At 33.6% G+C, this 18,463-nt stretch overlaps 2 protein-coding genes and 1 long non-coding RNA gene across 3 annotated transcripts in view; 1 reads left to right on the top strand and 2 right to left on the bottom strand.

Annotated features, from left to right (window-relative positions):
• Positions 1 to 3,380: 3,380 nt before the first annotated feature.
• TBC1D23 (TBC1 domain family member 23) lies at positions 3,381 to 6,990 on the bottom strand. Its single transcript, XM_075297615.1, has 3 exons — positions 6,805 to 6,990; positions 5,704 to 6,592; positions 3,381 to 5,356 (listed from the first exon to the last, which is right to left on the bottom strand). Exons 1-3 carry the CDS (start codon positions 6,819 to 6,821, stop codon positions 4,121 to 4,123), a joined length of 2,142 nt encoding a protein of 713 aa, XP_075153730.1. The 5' UTR covers positions 6,822 to 6,990; the 3' UTR covers positions 3,381 to 4,120.
• Positions 6,991 to 9,074: 2,084 nt separating this feature from the next.
• Pino (protein pinocchio) overlaps positions 9,075 to 18,463 on the top strand; it is a 157,757-nt gene continuing 148,368 nt past the window's right edge. The window contains exons 1-2 of the mRNA XM_075297612.1: positions 9,075 to 9,319; positions 16,807 to 17,069. Of these exons, the coding sequence (XP_075153727.1) occupies positions 16,817 to 17,069 (253 nt within the window). The 5' untranslated portion in view covers positions 9,075 to 9,319; positions 16,807 to 16,816. The remainder of the gene's footprint in view (positions 9,320 to 16,806; positions 17,070 to 18,463) is intronic.
• Positions 10,682 to 11,627, bottom strand: LOC142227202 (uncharacterized). The gene is made up of 2 exons (XR_012719802.1): positions 11,288 to 11,627; positions 10,682 to 11,180 (listed from the first exon to the last, which is right to left on the bottom strand). It is a non-coding gene; the product is annotated as an uncharacterized LOC142227202 (long non-coding RNA).

Here is an 18,463-nt window from a genome sequence, read left to right as displayed (position 1 = left end):
GTGTGTACCTCAAACCCAATGTTGGGAATCAGATAAAATAAATCTAAAGACAAATTCATACAAAAAAAATATAAATTTTTTGCGTGTACATTCATACATCCATCCTGCTAACTGTTATTGCAACAAAGCTTTATTTTCACATGGAGCTGATATCTACGTCATTGATGGGGTCGGTTGTCGCCGCAAATACAAATAGTCATAAAAGCTGATGTTTGAAATTCCGTGGCTTCGTTTGGTGTTGAGCCTTAACAGCTTACCATTGTGATTTTTTTCTCCTACCTATCAGCCTAATACTCGCTCACTCTCTCTCTCCTCTCTTTTCACTCCACTTGTTTCGCCTCAGGGTCTACATTTATACCTTATCACTCCATTATCCCGGAGATGTTATTGTTTCTTATGCACTACACCTTCAAGCTATATGGTGGGCCGGTAAAATTGACTTGCGCAATTCCCACATAAGAGAAAATTATAAGTAACGGTGTTTAGATAAGGTTGTTGTCTCCGATATCAGTGGTAACAAAAGCTTTCTTATAAATGAAACCGTGTTAACTTTCGTTTTCCTTATATCGAAACCCAACCTAAAAGAATCTAAATTTTAGATTTAGTTTTTCATCTGGATTCGAATCGAAAAACCAATTTTTGTCAAAAACAAGTAAGGAAAGTCTAAAGTCGGGCGGGGCCGACTATATTATACCCTGCACCACTTTGTAGATCTAAATTTTCGATACCATATCACATCCGTCAAATGTGTTGGGGGCTATATATAAAGGTTTGTCCCAAATACATACATTTAAATATCACTCGATCTGGACAGAATTTGATAGACTTCTACAAAATCTATAGACTCAAAATTTAAGTCGGCTAATGCACTAGGGTGGAACACAATGTTAGTAAAAAAATATGGGAAACATTTAAATCTGAAGCAATTTTAAGGAATCTTAGCAAAAGTTTATTTATGATTTATCGCTCGATACATATGTATTAGAAGTTTTTGCCGAAATCAGAAAGTCATATATATGGGAGCTATATCTAAATCTGAGCCGATTTTAACCAAATTTGGCACGCATAGCTACAATGCTAATTCTACTCCCTGTGCAAAATTTCATTTAAATCGGAGTAAAAGATTTGCCACCGTGGTCATGTGAGTGTAAATCGGGCGAACGATATATATGGGAGCTATATCTAAATTTGAACCGATTTCAATAAAATTTGGCACACTTGACTACACTACTAATTGTACTCCTAGTGCAAAATTTCAACCAAATTGGGCTAAAAGTCTGGCTTCTGGGACCGTATTAGTCCATATCGGGCGAAAGATATGTGCAAAATTTTAAGCAAAATAGGGTAAAACTCTGGCTTCCGAGGCCATATAAGTCCATATCGGGCGAAATATATATATAGGAGCTATATCTAAATCTGAACCGATTTCTTCCAAAATCAATAGGGTTCTATTCTGAGCCAAAACACATACTTGTGCCAAATTTGAAGTCGATTGGACTAAAACTGCGACCTAGACTACAAAAATGTGTTCACGGACAGACGGACATGGCTATATCGACTCAGGATCCCATCCTGAGCATTTTTGCCAAAGACACCATGTGTCTCTCGTCTCCTTCTGGGTGTTGCAAACATATGCACTAACTTATATTTAATACCCTGTTCCACAGTGTGGCGCAGGGTATAACAAGAAAATCTTATCGAAACACCATGTATTTTTGGTGCCAAAATTGTTCATGTAAGAAAAACGAAAAAAAACAATAAAAGAACAATTTTACATTCACGCTAGATGACAATCCTATTAAGAATGTTATTCCTGTAAGAAAGGTTGGTTATGAGACGACAATTATTCATTGTTCTTTTTCAACGACTGCATTACACATAAAAAATTTCACAAACATATTTCCAATTAAAATTTTAATTGAATTTTTACAAATATTCAATTAAAAATTTAATTGATTTAATTTTTTTTAATTAAATCAAAAATCAATCACAAGTGTTAATAATATCAATAAATATTATAGATGTTTTTATTATATTCGATCTGTATTTAGACTTTTTCAAGTTTTTCCAATTTTATCAACAATTATCAATTGGAAAATAGCAATAAATGTTTTAATTGGATCAATTAAATTTTTAATTAACTTTAGTGATTGATACTATCATTTCTGTGATTGAAGACATTTCAATTAAAAATTAATTGGATCAATTAATTTCGTGATTGAATACAAAAAATATAGTTTGGTGTGTAGAATGCATTTCCATTAATTTTTGGTAATAAGTTAAATATTAGGATAGGAATTTGGAGAAGAGGAAGTAGAGATATCAGACATTATAAGTAAGAGTCAAGAAGAAAAAGAAAGATTTTCTTATGAACAATAATTCCCTATAAGAAAAAACGCATTGGTGGATTTTTGGTGTCCATTAGTCCAATTGTTATTCAGAATTGGGCTAATTGAGTCCATGAGACACAAGAGGTAAAATCTGGGGACCGATTTATATGGGGGCTACATATAAGTATGAACCGATAGGGACCAATTTTTGAGTGATTATTAATCAGATGAAATTTGCTCCTTCAGATGGCTCCGGATTGCAAATCTGTGGATCTGAACAATTTTTGCATGGTTGTTAGAAGACACATACAAACTTCACGTATCAAATGTCAACTGGACTGGATGAAATTTACTCCTCCCAGTGGCTCAAGAAGTCAAAATTTGGGATCGGTTTATATGGGTTAGGTGTATAGCGGCAGCCCGATATTTCAGTCTCGCTTAGACTATTCAGTCCATTGTGATATCACAGCGGTAAACTTCTCTCCCGATTCTATGTTAAGCTCTATGACAAGGCACCTCCTTTTTATAGCCGAGTCCGAACGGCAGTGAAACCACTTAGAGAAGCTTTGAAACACTCAGAAATGTCACCAGCATTACTGAGGTGGGATAATCCACCGCTGAAAAACTTTTTGGTGTTTGGTCGAAACTAGGTTTGACTACATAGGGGCTCTAGGGGCTATACATAATTATAGATATATTTTTGAATTTTAACAAGATCGTATGAAATTAACTCCTCCAAGATGTTCCGGAGGTTAAATTTGGGGATATAGACCAGAACAAAACTTTTAAACACTCAGAAATGACATCAGCATTGAGAGGGAATAATCCACTGCTGAAAATATTTTTGTTCTTCGCTCGAAACCCCAGACGCTTTGTATGCAAGACGGGCATGATACCATTGGATCAATTCCCCATCCTATGGTGGAGGGTATAAAAAAAATGTTACAAATAACAAGACAATTGTTGTGGCCTCGATAATAGAACCACTCAAGACTTTAAGCATTCAATTTTTTTACATTCCAATTAAGCAGAAAAACTCTTAGGTATATGTATTTTTGTTATAATTAATATAATTTATTCTTGTATATTTATGGTTAGTTTTCGTGTGTGTTCTCTTCAATAAAATTAAATGACATTCTCTTGGTTATTATCACGTTTATATATGGATTTCTTTTTATATATTTGTTATGGTCATAGGGGTGGAAGAAAGGGAACAATTTCTAATTCATACTAATTCTTATATATATCAAAATAAACAATGGTTACACGTAAAATATAAAGCTAGGGTCATAATAGTAATTTCGAAAAATGATGAAATGTAAATATTTAGCATTACATCTAAGGATTGCGGTATGTATTTTGGGAGGGGGACTGTGGAAGCTCTGAGCTAATTGGTCTCGATTGCACGTTCAAAGTCAAAAGTACTGCAAAACAAAAAACAAGACTCAAATAATGGTAAATCTTTTAACATCTTACTCTGCAAGGGCACGAATTGGGGGGGGAAAGATAATGTCTCATATTATTTTCTTAAAAAAAAAAATAAAAGTTTCACTAATATGCTGCTCTAAGTATCTTTAAGTACTAATTCCTAATATTGTTTTATTTATATATGTTTTGTTAAAACGCCCATAGAAAATGGTATTTAGACAAAAGGAGTGTATGGTGTGCGGAAATTATAAAAATATATATACTTGATTCGCAAAACATTGGGATAATTATCTTTAATAGGTCTCACTACTTTTTTCTTCAATATTTTACAGCACTAAATGTGATGATTGCAATTCCAAAGATTACGTAAATTTAGTATCATCCAATGTTTGAACAATATGTTTTGACACTATGGCTGTGGCCTCACTAGCATTGGGTATAAGAAAACGATCCATATCTGTTATAAGTAGACCATCGCCATCGGGAAAGCCATATTTGAATGTTATCAAATCTCTGTGACGTTTCTTGGCAGTGATCTTAACAATACTGGCCAATGGTCGCCGTACTATAATTTGAGCTTGCCCCCGTGGCAATTCTCTTAGGACAATTAAATGACTTGGTGTTATAATCAAATGGGAATCATACATGTAGCCATTCATATGGACTTCTTGGCATTTAAAGGCGTTCATGATGTCTGGTGATTTCAAATAGTTGTTAAGCGATACAATCTCCTTAACATCTCCTGGCAATTTGGTTCCTGCATGGGCTGGTGAATCCTTTCCATCGTCTATGGCATGACCACCATCAAAATCACCATCATGTTCATCATCAATACTGAAAACAGGAGCTACATTACGATAACGTTTACCATTTCGATCAGCTGCTGAAACATGTCGCTGTTGTTGTATAGGCTGATTGGGACCACCATTCTCCTTCGTCGAAGCTCCATCATTACCCCCAACATTATTGGGATTAACTATAATATCCAAAAGTTTTTCCTTAACCTCGGCCGTCTTGAATTTCATAACCTGGGAGAAACGATTAAAGAAATCCGATGAAGCTCCTTGCTTTGAGGAGGCATCACGTTTTCCTTGTTGTACTGATTTCTGCCTTAATTGTACCCCATGGATTTCTGTGGCCGTATTACGACTACACACCATACACTTTTTCGGTTCGTGATCCTCCAAACAATCAGCCATATGGTCTCCAAAATAATCGTGTATTGCATTATATCCGCCACTGAGAAGTGAAACATATTGGGTATTTTTTTGCAGGAATGAAGCTACCACCATGTGTGTGTATTGATCCTCTTCCACACGGCCACTTCCCATAAAGCACAAATGTTCTCCGCCAGCATTAGAATTGGCCTCAATCGATTGTCGTTGAGCAGATAAAAGACCTTGAACGGCTGTGGCAAATGCCACTGGCTCCTGCAACATTAGATTACAATCCAAATGAAAAGCCGTTGACAAATGACCCACATTATATTGTTCGGCTGGACGACAGTCGACCAAGAAGAAACGAACTGTATCGGGTGAGCTTAGTTCCATAGAAGAATTGTCCACCAATTCATAGACGGAGACTGGAAGACAAAGAGCCTGAAATGAAGAAAAATGGGAAATATAATCTTAATTGAAATTTGGTAATCAAATGAAAAAGGAGATCTTTTTCTCATTTCGAAGATTTTTAGAATTTTGACCGAAACAAAGTCTATTTCTTCCTTCTTGCATCGCATAATTGCAAAATGTCAGAACAATTTTTTAAAAGTTTCTCTCATGGGAGAGAATATAATTATCTCACACTAAACTCATGAGTGCCACCTATGTCACGTTACATTTACAAAATAAATATTCTCATAAAAATAATGATCTTTCTCTTTCAAGAACAACATTGAGTTCAAATTAGTACAATTCTTTTTTTCAATGAAAACATTAAATCTTCTTACCTGTGAAACGGAACACTCCTCGGGTGTGCCTTTCTCATTTTGCTTTCCATACAAAGCCTTTAGAAAATCTGTCTTAAATGAGCTAGGCGTTTTCAACGAATAGTATTGGGCTAATGAGCAAAAGTCCACAACGTCATCGGTTTCCAAAGCACAAGGCATATTCGTCAAAAATTCCACAATATTCTCTTTTGGTGAATCCTTCAACGCTAATATTTGATCTCGTCCATTGATTAATATAATCAAACCCAAAAAGAATACCAGAAAAGGATCAGCATGCTGAAAGTACAAGTCCCACATGGATAGAATCACCGAAAAACTGCAAGTGGAGGCAAAGAGACACTGAAACCATTGTTGCGAATAAAGATCTGGTGAGATTTTCTTTGTATCCAACATGGTGCACAATTCGGGATCGTGGTACAGAATTAACAAACGAAAAACATGAAATACATTTCCTTTAGGCTTACAGCCTTTGGGTATATAAGTGTCCCGTATAGCTTCAAAAAGATTATAGGTTTCCGAACGATTGAGTTTAAGGGCCAATAAAGGCAACAGCAATTCAATCCATCCGTTGTCATTTTCGTATTGTAAATTCCGATTCTTGCAATAGAATGTTAAAATAGATTCCAAATCTGACAGAACGGAAACCTTGTCCTCGTCTTCATTTCCTATGCGTTCAAGCATTTTTTGACAGTCTTCTCTTAGTTTATTTTGAAACGGCAAATCATAGATCTCATTGAACAATGACATTTGATCACTTTTATGACGAACATCCAAACAAACTTGCCACACATCAGGTCTCAAGGCTTCTGGTAGAGATTTGCCCTGACATATTCCATAGATGTCGTTAACATTACAGTCATCTAGCAGAGCTGACTCCAATTCTATAAGCCTGAAAATGGAAGAAAGGCATTCATTCATTAAATATTCCATGACTCATTTCAATTTTTCTCAATTGGATTTGCCAAGGAATTTTTCGTTTCTTTTATCTTGTCACCCGCTAACGGATGCTTGCGGGGGTTCTTGATAATAGATAAGAACATTAATTTGGTTATTGTTTTTTTTTTCTTCGCTTCCCAAGCAAGACCCCTTCATTGAACTTACCACAAATTGTCGTCCATTTTATAGCTTTTGTTTTAGTCCCTGCAATGCTGGACAGTGATTTCTCTAGTTTTCTTTGTGATCGCTGTACTTTTTTCGTATTTTTGCCTTTATTAATTTTCTATATAAATCACGAAATATTTTGATAAGAATGTACTTTGACGTAAGCTCGAACTGTCAATTGGGAGCGAATTTAATTTAGGTGGAAGTTTGTTATGTCAGCAATACACGTCAAAATAAACTGTTGATGGGGTTGCCAAGACTAATGGCTGAAATCTGGCGTGGAAGAAAAAGTGATGTCGTCCGGAATAACTGATAGTCTGTAAAGCGCATTATGCAAAAAAAAAAAAAAACATTCGCGTTTTGCACAAACGTACAAAAAGTTTTCGTTACAAAACATAGTAAAGTTAAGTAACCATGAACGTTTTTTATTTTCTTCTGTGAAACACGAATAGAACAGCCCATCAAAATGAGAGGAAGAAAAGTATTAAATGCTAATAAATCTTTTAATTCGTTGTCATAGTAAACAGTTGAAAGTGGTTCCTAAAAATTACAGCCAATTCCCTGCCAACATTTTTTGAATTTGAGAATCCCACCACGTCGAAAACAGTCGTATATGATATCCAAAACTCCTCGCAAAAGTGCCGTCACTATTGAGAAGTTGTACCACGCCAAGTTACTATAAAAAGTATCGCATGGTTGCAATTATTAGTTGCCTTTTTAAATAAATTTAGAACGACGCCCCTTCAAACTATCGGAAAAAGTGCATTTTAGGCCTACACACAATGAACACGCAGCTTTATTCTTCGCTTTTTCCTTTGCTTCGAAAAAAAGTAGAAACGTTCATAATTATATGAGAATGCGCACAATAAATATAAGCTTGGCACCGAAACGTGAAAATAAGTTAAATAAATTTTAACTTTTTCGGCTATATAGGCTGCTTTGCGTTTGACGTTAAAAACATTTCTTGCTTCCAGGTTTGTATATGGAAATATAGGATTGTTTATGAAACGACAAATATGATTTTCAATGTGTGTTGAAAAAAAGGAAGCAGCTTTAAAGCAAAGAAAAGAAGCTAAACCATACGCCTGCTTTTATTCAATGTGTTTCGGCCTTTTAAGATAGTTTTAAGAGAATCATTGTGGTCAAGTAAAACATGATTGCTTAGATGTTTATTAATTTGATTAAACATTTACAAATTCTTATAAATATAACATTTATACAACTATCACATCACATTTAACATAATTTTTTGCATTAATATCAAATAAATTGTTTATTATTTATCAAATAAATTGTTTATTATTTACAGACCTTTTAAAACTTTTACGCACACAATGATTGTAATAAATTAAATGTTTGCTGCCAAAATATGCTTTTGACAACCCTGATATTTTCATTTTGTACGTTTTGATATGCTTCCCCCATCACAGTTCGCGATGGTTGTGGTGACATTTACGAGTCTGTGGTAGCGATGAGGATGAAATGGAACTTTGAAATGCTGGCAGGGATTTCTCGTATCCAAAACAAATGTTTTCGTTCGACTAGGATGCCCAAAACAGCAAAATTTATCGAGGAAAATCAACTGTTTTTGGCATTCCAGTCGAACGAAAGCATTCGTTTCGTATATAAAGGTGGGTACTATGTTCGGTTTTCGAGTTGAAATCCACTTTATTTTCGCGATTACTTTTCCTTAAATAATCGAAACTATAAATGAAAACAAACTTATTCCTGTAAGGTCTTGTCGAAATCTAGAGAAACAAGAAACATTGCATCAATTGAGTTAATTTATCTGCTTTATATTGGACTGTTTTAATAAAGTAACCACGTAAATTTCAATGCGAAAAGCGAACATAGTACTTACCTTAAAGGTGAGTATTAAGTTCGAGTTTAGCCGCTAAAATCGCCATTTTTTCACGATTACTTTTCTCTAATAATACTTTTTAAGGAATACAAACTTTTTGAAAACTTGCTTTGGGCTATTCCCCATCAAGTTATAATAAAATCTGCAACAAATATGTATAATTTTAGGCCTTTTTTTACTGTTTTAGTTTTCACTTTAGTGAAAAAAGTCGAACTTAATACCCACCTTAAGGAATTGGCTGTTAATGTTTTCTTAACCTACAATTTCGGCGTTTTTATGTTATTTTTGTGTTTTTTTCGCTTGGCAACACTGGTCTCGAAATGTTTTTATGTTGTCATTTCTACCTGAATGCCATGTAACAAAAATAAAAAGAAGATTTGTTTCAAAGTTGTTTTGTGTTGTAAGTCTGGTCTGGTCGAGGAAGATTTGATTAAATAAATACTCCGCGTGAAGGAAGGCTTAGCGTGCGTATACAAATTCCTGACTAGGCCGCGCGGGAAATAGAGTAGCTTTTGAGAATTGTATTAAAAATAAAACTCACCTTTTGAGGACTTCTGATTCGTGCGTGTATATGTATGTAAGAATATTAATATTCATTAGTGTCCAAGCTAAATATTGCAACCCAAGTGTTTAAAGGTGTATCGAATTTCAAATGTAAGTAATTGCTATAAGTATAGGAACTTTAAAAACTTTAAAGTTGACGTGTCGTGATTTTCATTCCATTCCTTGCGAATAGAAATGTCAATTCTCTCCACTCCCTCCCTTGGTCCTTACGCAAGAATAATCAATTGCAATAAATATTACAGTAATCCCCCTGTATATTTACGTTGTGCTCCAGCAGATTTTTATATTGAATCGACCCAATAAACACAAACGTTTGAAAAATGCTAAATTTCAACAATTTTTCAAACATTTTTTCAATGGATTAGGGTAATATTCAAGTTGAGAAATTGTTTGTTTGTTTGTTTTGTTTGTTTTGTTTGTTTCTTTGTTTATTTATAGTTTCACATACAAAAGATTACAATCTCATAAATACAGTATGTGATTCAAGATGACTAAACAAAATATTTAGGATATCATAAAACGAAATAAGGATTAATATATAATTACACATAAAAAAACATAATATAAAATTAAAACGAAAATAATTTAACAATAAAAATTGCGATAAACAAGAACATTTAAACATAATAAAATATAATGAAAAAAAAAATAATAAAATAAGAAAATACATTGCGTTATTCGGCGTTTAAACAATGCTTAAGAAGGGCTGTTTTGAACTGAATTGCGTTGCTTAGGTTTTGTATTTGTGCAGGAAGAGAGTTCCATAGACGGGATGTGTTAAGGAAAAATTGCCACTCAGAGACCAGAAGTTGATGTCGCATAGGAATAATCAGTAAACGTCTATTAGTTCTTCCAAATTTAAGTTTGCTGTAGAGGTATTCAGGCGTTTTTGTATATATTATTTTGTGCATCAACAGAAGTGACTTGTTATTCAGATAATCCTCAAACCCGATACCATACAGATGTTTACGATACTCTGAACAGCTTTCAAATCTTCTTAGACCGTAAACGTATCTAAGTATTGCTTTATATGAGACGTCCAGGCGATGTTTGCTTCTAGCGTCGCATTTAGTAAATAATTCACTTCCGTACAATAGTACTGGCATCAGATAAGATTTGGCTAGTCCCAATAAACACAAACGTTTGAAAAATGCTAAATTTCAACAATTTTTCAAACATTTTTTCAAAGGATTAGGGTAATATTCAAGTTGAGAAATTGTTGAGAAAATCGCGTTCTCAACAAAAAACAGACATTACCCTCAACAGTGAAATTCAACACATTAGCAATAATATCTCAAGTGTTATCCTCAAATTGAAATGCATCGCTACTCAATAATTTGTCAAACAATTTTCGATGCGAGTCAAATTCAAAATTAACATCTTCGCAAATACTTTTCAACCTAAATTTGTATGAATGATATCCCCACTTCAAATTGAAAGTCAAAGCCAAAATTCTATGAATTTTGTATAATTTATTCATTTTCATCAAAATAAAATATATAATAATACACTACACTACATAATACACTACAATACCAATTGAAAAATAATAATCTTACTAAACATATCAACAAATAAGAACAAAACAACAAACAACAAAACTTTAAATATCTTAAACATTATTTGTAAACACTTTTGCATTGATAATTCGATTTCCTTCCTGCTGGTGTCATAAAACAGCATTACAATTTATTAATATGCGGGCAATTTGAAATTAGGAACGTACTGGGCCGCGTGTTAGAAGAGATTTCCAGCAGAAGGAATTCACAAAATATCCATTTTAAACTGATAATAGGATATAAATTAAACTGGCGATGTGATGCACATTTTCATACAGAAGTTTTTGATTTTACCAATTTGTTGTTTTTAACAATTTTAATTGGTTGCACTTTGAAATGTTTCTGGAAACTTTTTCTTGTCGATAAGCAATTCATTTTTCATTGGTCAGCTTCTTAATGTCAGCAAGAATGTAGCATCCACAGATTTTAGTTTTCTGCAAAGAAATTTAAATTTAGTGACTTCGCTAAAGTGTTGATTTAATTTTTCATATTGACTTACCAATTATTATAAACTATTTGAAGCAGTTCCAGTTAATTGTCCACCATTTTTTCATTGGTCAGCTTTTTAATGTTTTCAAGAACGTAGAACCCATAGTTTTAGTTTTCTGCAAAGAGATATACATTTAGTGGCTTCCTTAAAGTTTTATTTCATTTTTTCTTACCTATTTTTATAAACTATTTGGTTATTTGTCTAAAATTTTCCATTTTTTTAATTTCTTGCAATTGACTACGAACTTTGTTGCACAAATAAGTATTGAAAACCACATGGTTTTTTCGTTGCGTTTTAGGGTAGTGTTTTGTCAAAGTTTTCTCATATTATCTTCAATACCTTTTCAAAGATTTCGTCAACATTTTGGCAAATTGAAAGTAATTCGCAAACAATTTAAAGATGTATTGAAGATGAGCTATTTCAAATCAAGTTGAATTTATGTTGAAAATTATATTTACCCTCAAACTGAAAAGTTGTTGCATTTGAAAAACGCTCATCCTGTGTTTATTGGGGAAGTACTTTCAATATTGTTACCGCCTATTTGTCCATTCGAATACAACGTTTAGCAGAAATCGACACTTATCAAAACTGCAAAAACTATAGTCCGGTTTTGAAACCCTAATGAGTATGTGTATAGGATAGTTCTAGTGGGCCGTGTTAGGGTAGTTCTAGTGGGCCCAGTGGCCAGACACCAATATTAGGTGAATATTGATGAACTACTCTTCAATTTTGTTGAGAGATTGTCGACGCAAATGGCAATACATTTGAAAGCCATAAACGCGCAACATTATGTTGGCAGACACCTACCGACCTACTTAGTTTTGCAATAATAATGTTGTGTCTTAATATAAATGGCTTTGGGAAACTGCAACGAAGTGTTTCACACTATATCGTTTTTTATTGGCAGCTCATTGTGCAACTCATTTATTGGCAGCTGGGTTGCTCTCTGAAGATCTCTGAACTTTTGGATAATTACCAAAGACCATGGTAATATGAAGATATGAATTGGACCAATGTGGTATCACAATGGACTGAATAGTGTAAGTGAGGCAGAAATATGATGAATGAACAAGCCTCACATTGACATTATAAAAAGAGATCAGTTCTACTAAATGATAAGCTTCATAAGCTTCCTTTGGAGGGTGGCACTGAAGAAAGCCAATATAACGACAGATTTCATTTATGCAGCTTGCAACTTATATTTTTGGCCTAGTCAGTGCAATAGACAAGGCAACAGCAAGCCTTATTGAGCAAAATTGATTGGAAATATGCAATTTAGATTTCTTCTTCACATTTTTATCTTTTGAATAAAATACAGTTTTTACCAGCAAAAAAGGGTCGCTTAAATTAGCAATTCTTCGTGTTCCTTTACCTAAACTAAATGCTATACAATTAAGTTTAACTCAAAGAAAGAATATATTAATAATATTTATATTATACTATCTTCACTAAAAAACTACTCCGGAACTTATCTTTTGTTTTTTTATTTGTGTTTTTAATTTTTTTGTATTGTTGTTTTTGTTTTGTTTTTGTATATATTTTTCTTTTCAATTAATACAAAATTACTATTGTAAAAGTTTGTCATTCCGTTTGTAACACCTCCAAATATTGATCTAAGACCCATAAAGTATATATATTCTGGGTCGTGGTAAAATTCTGAGTCGATCTGAGCATGTCCATCCGTCCGTCCGTCCGTCCGTCTGTTGAAATCACGCTAACTTCCGAACGAAACAAGCTATCGACTTGAAACTTGGCACAAGTAGTTGTTATTGATGTAGGTCGGATGGTATTGCAAATGAGCCTTATCGGTCCACTTTTACGTATAGCCCCCATATAAACGCACCCCCAAATTTGGCTTGCGAGGCCTCTAAGAGAAGCAAATTTATCCGATCCGGCTGAAATTTGGCACATGGTGTTAGTATATGGTCTCTAAAAACCATGCAAAAATTGGTTCACATCGGTCCATAATTATATATAGCCCCCATATAAACCGATCCCCCGATTTGGCATGCGGAGCCTCTAAGAGAAGCAAATTTCATCCGATCCGGCTGAAATTTGGTACATGATGTTAGTATATGGTCTCAATGACCAAGCAAAAATTGGTCCACATCAGTCCATAATTATATATAGCCCCCATATAAACCGATCACCAGATTTGACCTCCGGAGCCTCTTGGAAGACCAAAATTCATCTGATTCAGTTGAAATTTGGTACATGTTAGAAGTATATGGTCTCTAACAACTATGCAAAAATTGGTCCACATCGGTCCATAATTATATATAGCCCCCATATAAACCGATCCCCAGATTTGACCTCCGGAGCCTCTTGGAAGAGCAAAATTCATTTGATTCAGTTGAAATTTGGTACATGGTGTTAGTATATGGTCTCTAACAACCATGCAAAAATTGGTCCACATCGGTCCATAATTGTATATAGCTCCCATACAAACCGATCCCCCGATTTGGCTTGCGGAGCCTCTAAGAGAAGTAAATTTCATACGATCCGGCTGAAATTTGGTACATGGTGTTAGTATATGGTCTCTAATGACCATGCAAAAATTGGTCCACATCGGTCCATAATTATATATAGCCCCCATATAAACCGATCACCAGATTTGACCTCCGGAGCCTCTTGGAAGACTAAAATTCATCTGATTCAGTTGAAATTTGGTTTGATGTTAATATATGGTCTCAAACACCCATGCAAAAATTGGTCGATATCGGTCCATAATTATATATAGGCCCCATATAAACCGATCGCCAAATTTGACCGGTGCCCTTTGGAGAAGCAAAATTCATCCGATCTGGTTGAAATTTGGTACGTGGTGGTAGTATATGATATTTAACAACCGTGCCAAAAGTGGTCCATATCAGTCCAGAATCATTTATATCAGTCCAGAATCATTTATAGAATTTGTATAACACTTATAATTATTATTTTTTGTACCCTAAAACACATAGTGGTCAGGGTATAATAACTTTGATCTGCCAAAAAATGTGCCTACAAAAAATATAGATTTTAGACCCCATAAAATATATACCGATCGACCCAGAATCACCACCTCAGTCGATCTAGCCCTTGGTGTCCGTCCGTCCGTTCGTCTATCCGTCCGTCCGTCTGTCGATGTATTTGTTGTTCGCAGGATTCCGGTCGCAATTATTAACCGATTTTGATGAAATTTGGTATATGACGTTTGTTTGGCACAAGGATGAACGCTATTTGGAATTTGGAAAAAAAAAATCGGATCATATTTAGATATAGCTCCCATATATATGTATCGCCCGATTTCGATAAATGGGGTCAGATTGCGTTCATTTACTAACCGATCGGCGTCAAATTTGCCACAAGGTAATCCAATTGACCACCCTTTAATTACCCACACTAATTGCGCGATTTCCTCTTTTTTTTTTTTAATAGTGGACTCAATTTTAGCGGCATACTAATTCTGTAAGTTCAGAATCAACTATAGCTCCTAATATCAGATATTTCTGTTCAGATTATGATAAAACTCCCATAATCGGTTTCCCCAAACCTATACCATTAATACCCCACAAACAATGTTTACTACAAAAAATGTTTACACAAAAAAATTTTTTTCTGATTCAATCACGAAATTAATTGATCCAATTAATTTTTTAATTGGAATGTCTTCAATCACAGAAATGATAGTATCAATTAAAAAATTAATTGACGGTCAATTAAAAATTAATTGATCCAATTAAAAAATTAATTCATACTATTAATTTTTGTGATTGATTTTTGTTTCAATTAAAAAATTTGTTGATTCAATTAAATTTTTAATTGAAAATTTTTTAAAACTCAATTAAAATTTTAATTGGAAAAATGTTCGTGAACATTTTTTCTGTGTATTTAAGTATGGGTGGTTTAGAGTACTTGTTTAATATTCAAAACAGCATTGAGTATAAAATAAACGAAATGATTATAATCAGAATAAATACAATGAATAGTTTGATTAACTAAATTCAATACACACGGTTTTGTCTTTTTTCAAATTGAACAAAATAATATGTAACTTAATTAAATAAACTAATAATAATAATATAATAATAAATAATAATAATACAAAATTGCATTAAAAAAAAAATAATTATTTTTAATATAATAAAAATCACCTAATTTTAAATAAGTCCCAGATAGAATATAATTTAGCCGATCGTAATGATTTCTCAAATACGACAGAAAATTACTTGGAACTAGTATTACATTGATTCTATTTCTAATTTAAATAATTGCACCAACAAACATCTACGTTTCTAGTGTTTTGTAAAAATAATCCAGATGTGTGGGTGAAGTAATCATCCTTTCCACGAAATAATTTCCTAGAAACACAAATCAAAATATATACGAATATATTATTGAATTTCTAAAGAATATGGACCATATTAATTTTATAAATTTTTGGCGCTGTAAATTGCCATGTTATTTCTATATTCGAAATATATCTGCCTTGTGTTTACATTTGGGATGAATCAGTTTCCAAAAATTCAATATGAAACAACTATCAGAGATTCTATATGCATTGCTCATAGCAAATAAATATTTCTTTTATTTTCTTTTGCCTATTTTATTTCAATGTCTATGTAGTCTTCATCACCAAATGAGTGTCAAGTGCAAATGTACTATTCGAACAAATGTTCAATATTGACCCACTTCCCCTATTAGAATAGCAACTGCAAGAAATAACAACCAACTACCATGAATTTCATATGTATTTGGCGTAAGTATGGCTGAGAATGTCTTTATATACTAAACTCCAATTCACCTCCGCCACTAGCTAGTCATACATCCATCCATCCATCCATCTATATACCCGGTGTGGAATAAAGCTCAGCCATGACCAACATTTTGTGAAAATGCAACAACACTTGGAAAAAGCCAAGACATTGAGTGCAACAATTGTGTGCTGCAGCAGACGGTTAGGCGGAGAACTAACAACAATGGCATGTGGGAATATAAAACTATTGATTTTTTCCATTTTTATGCACACAAAAATAGCATCACAACAGAACAAGGAAAGATTCGGATGGATGCTATGTACTGTTTATGCACTAAAGCGCTTGCGTTGCAATTTGTGTGCATGTCAAGGAACAGGACAAGGCGATATTATCGAAACATTTCATTTTGTCGTTGAATCCTTTTGAGGAAACCACACACAGCGAGCGGCTCATGTATTAGTCATTTGTGATATTTTCCTAAATCAATTGAAGTTGAAAACTCTTTATTTCTAACCAACAAAACTATGGCTTATGGTCTTATGAGGTCTTACTGAGTTTTGTTGTGACCTTTAAATATCAAAAAAAAAAGTATAAAAGTAAAAGTTAGCTAAAAGGTCATCGCTACAGAAAAGAAAAAAAAAACTATATACAAAGGTGCAATGTGGTAAAGTTTAAGGCTAATAGGTCTTTGGACTATATTTTCTCTATGTTCCTCTTTTTTCGCTTTTCTTATATACCTCTACGCTTTCTTCAATTTTGTCATATTCTTTTGTTTGTTTCTCTCGTTTTCAGTTCTACAACTATGAAAAATCGCCCTGTCACCGCTTCATCCAGTATTGTTTCCGAATGGGAAGACGGCGTTTTATTTGATGCAGATGATCCCGATTTCTGTAATGTCAATCCCAATGTTAGTAATGTTTTGGCCGCCAACAATGGTTCGGTTGTCGTTGGTGGCAGTAATGCATCGTCAAGCATTATGATGCCTCCACCACCATTGTTGGAGGCAATTTCGAATGGTAATGGCGGCGGTATGATGGGTTCATTCAATTTTAAAGGTAAGTTACACAATGCATTGATACCAAAATGTCATTTCAGCATTTGTGAAACTGTTTGAACATTTTTTTTACTTGGGAAATATTTATTTTTATATTTTGCTATTTATAAAACGAAGGTTAAAATGGGTTCGAACAGTGTTTAAAAAAAGTAAAAATACCAATAAATAGTGCTACATTGAAAAATTCTATTTTTAAGCAGAAAAACTAAAAAACGAGAAAAGAATCTGTAACGATCTATGGACTCTATGAGGCTATTACTAATAAAGTTGGAAATTAAATTAACTGAGGGCGTTTTCGTTTCGCAAAAAAAATGTTGCCTTGGTGTTACACTACTTTTTCCCTCATTGTGGTTTCGCCCAAATGATAGTGTCATTCCAAAGTTATTATTAATTCACAACATTTTGAGGGGTACAGGAACCAAAAGTTATGACAGTGTCCTTCATATGTGGCAATCAATTTCGAGAATGTTGCACCTTTTTTCCCAATCGAAATCGCCATAAATTGGATATGCCCTACTGTCTTAGTTGGACCCACTGTCTTAGTTGGCCTTGTTCTTCTGTGGAGTTCACGTTCTTCCGGTTCTATAAGCGGTGGTCGGACTGGAAAAGTACACAGAAAAAAATTTCACGAAAATTTTTACAATAAAAATTTTATTTGAGTTTTAAAAAAAAAAATATTCAATTAAAACTTTAATTGATTCAACAAATTTTTTTTAATGAAACAAAAATCAATCACAATATATAAGTAATAGTATCAATTAATTTTTTAATTGGATCTATTAATTTTTAATTGGATCAATTAATTTTTTAATTGATCTTCAATTAATTTTTTAATTGATATCATTTCTTTGATTGAAGACATTTCAATTAAAAAATGTATTGGATCAATTAATTTCGTGATTGAATCAGAAAAAAAATTGTGTATAGGATTAATCTTCCCTACAGTATCTTTCACTACAATATCCTCATTGATCCTGTTGAGACTTATGTCGTAGTGAAGGTTAGATTAGGTTGTAGAGTATCACATCAATTCTTGAATCAATTGATGTCCACTTAGACCACTACACAGGTTCATTGTGATTCCTCGAGCTAATTTTCTCGTCTTCTTCTTCGTGAGGTGGACTTAGTTAAAGTTGCTCAACCCTGACAAAGGCGAAAAATGAGCCCAATATCTTGTTTCTTAAGGATAATGCTGATCACTGGCATAGGGAGTCGTACGAGTCTTCGGTAAATTCTGGGGTCCAGACGCCACCTGCAAATGTCATAATTTTCAAGGCCTATTCTTACCAAATGTTTTCCAAGTGTGTTATGGCCAGATATAATGCCAATTGAATTTGAAAACTTATTTTGGTCGATTTAGAAAAAATCCAGATTTAAAAATACCACACATTTTCC

This window comes from Haematobia irritans, chromosome 2 (genome assembly GCF_050003625.1).
Source record: "Haematobia irritans isolate KBUSLIRL chromosome 2, ASM5000362v1, whole genome shotgun sequence".
In the NCBI taxonomy this organism is placed as follows: domain Eukaryota; kingdom Metazoa; phylum Arthropoda; class Insecta; order Diptera; family Muscidae; genus Haematobia; species Haematobia irritans.
Note: the sequence above shows the minus strand (reverse complement) of the source record. Positions and strands in the feature narration are given on the sequence as shown.

Excerpts from the sequence above, each read along its gene's own strand:
- TBC1D23 (XM_075297615.1), bottom strand. Across the intron at positions 5,357-5,703 it reads AGGAGTGTTCCGTTTCACAG|GCTCTTTGTCTTCCAGTCTC; the intron begins GTAAGAAGATTT and ends TCTTCATTTCAG.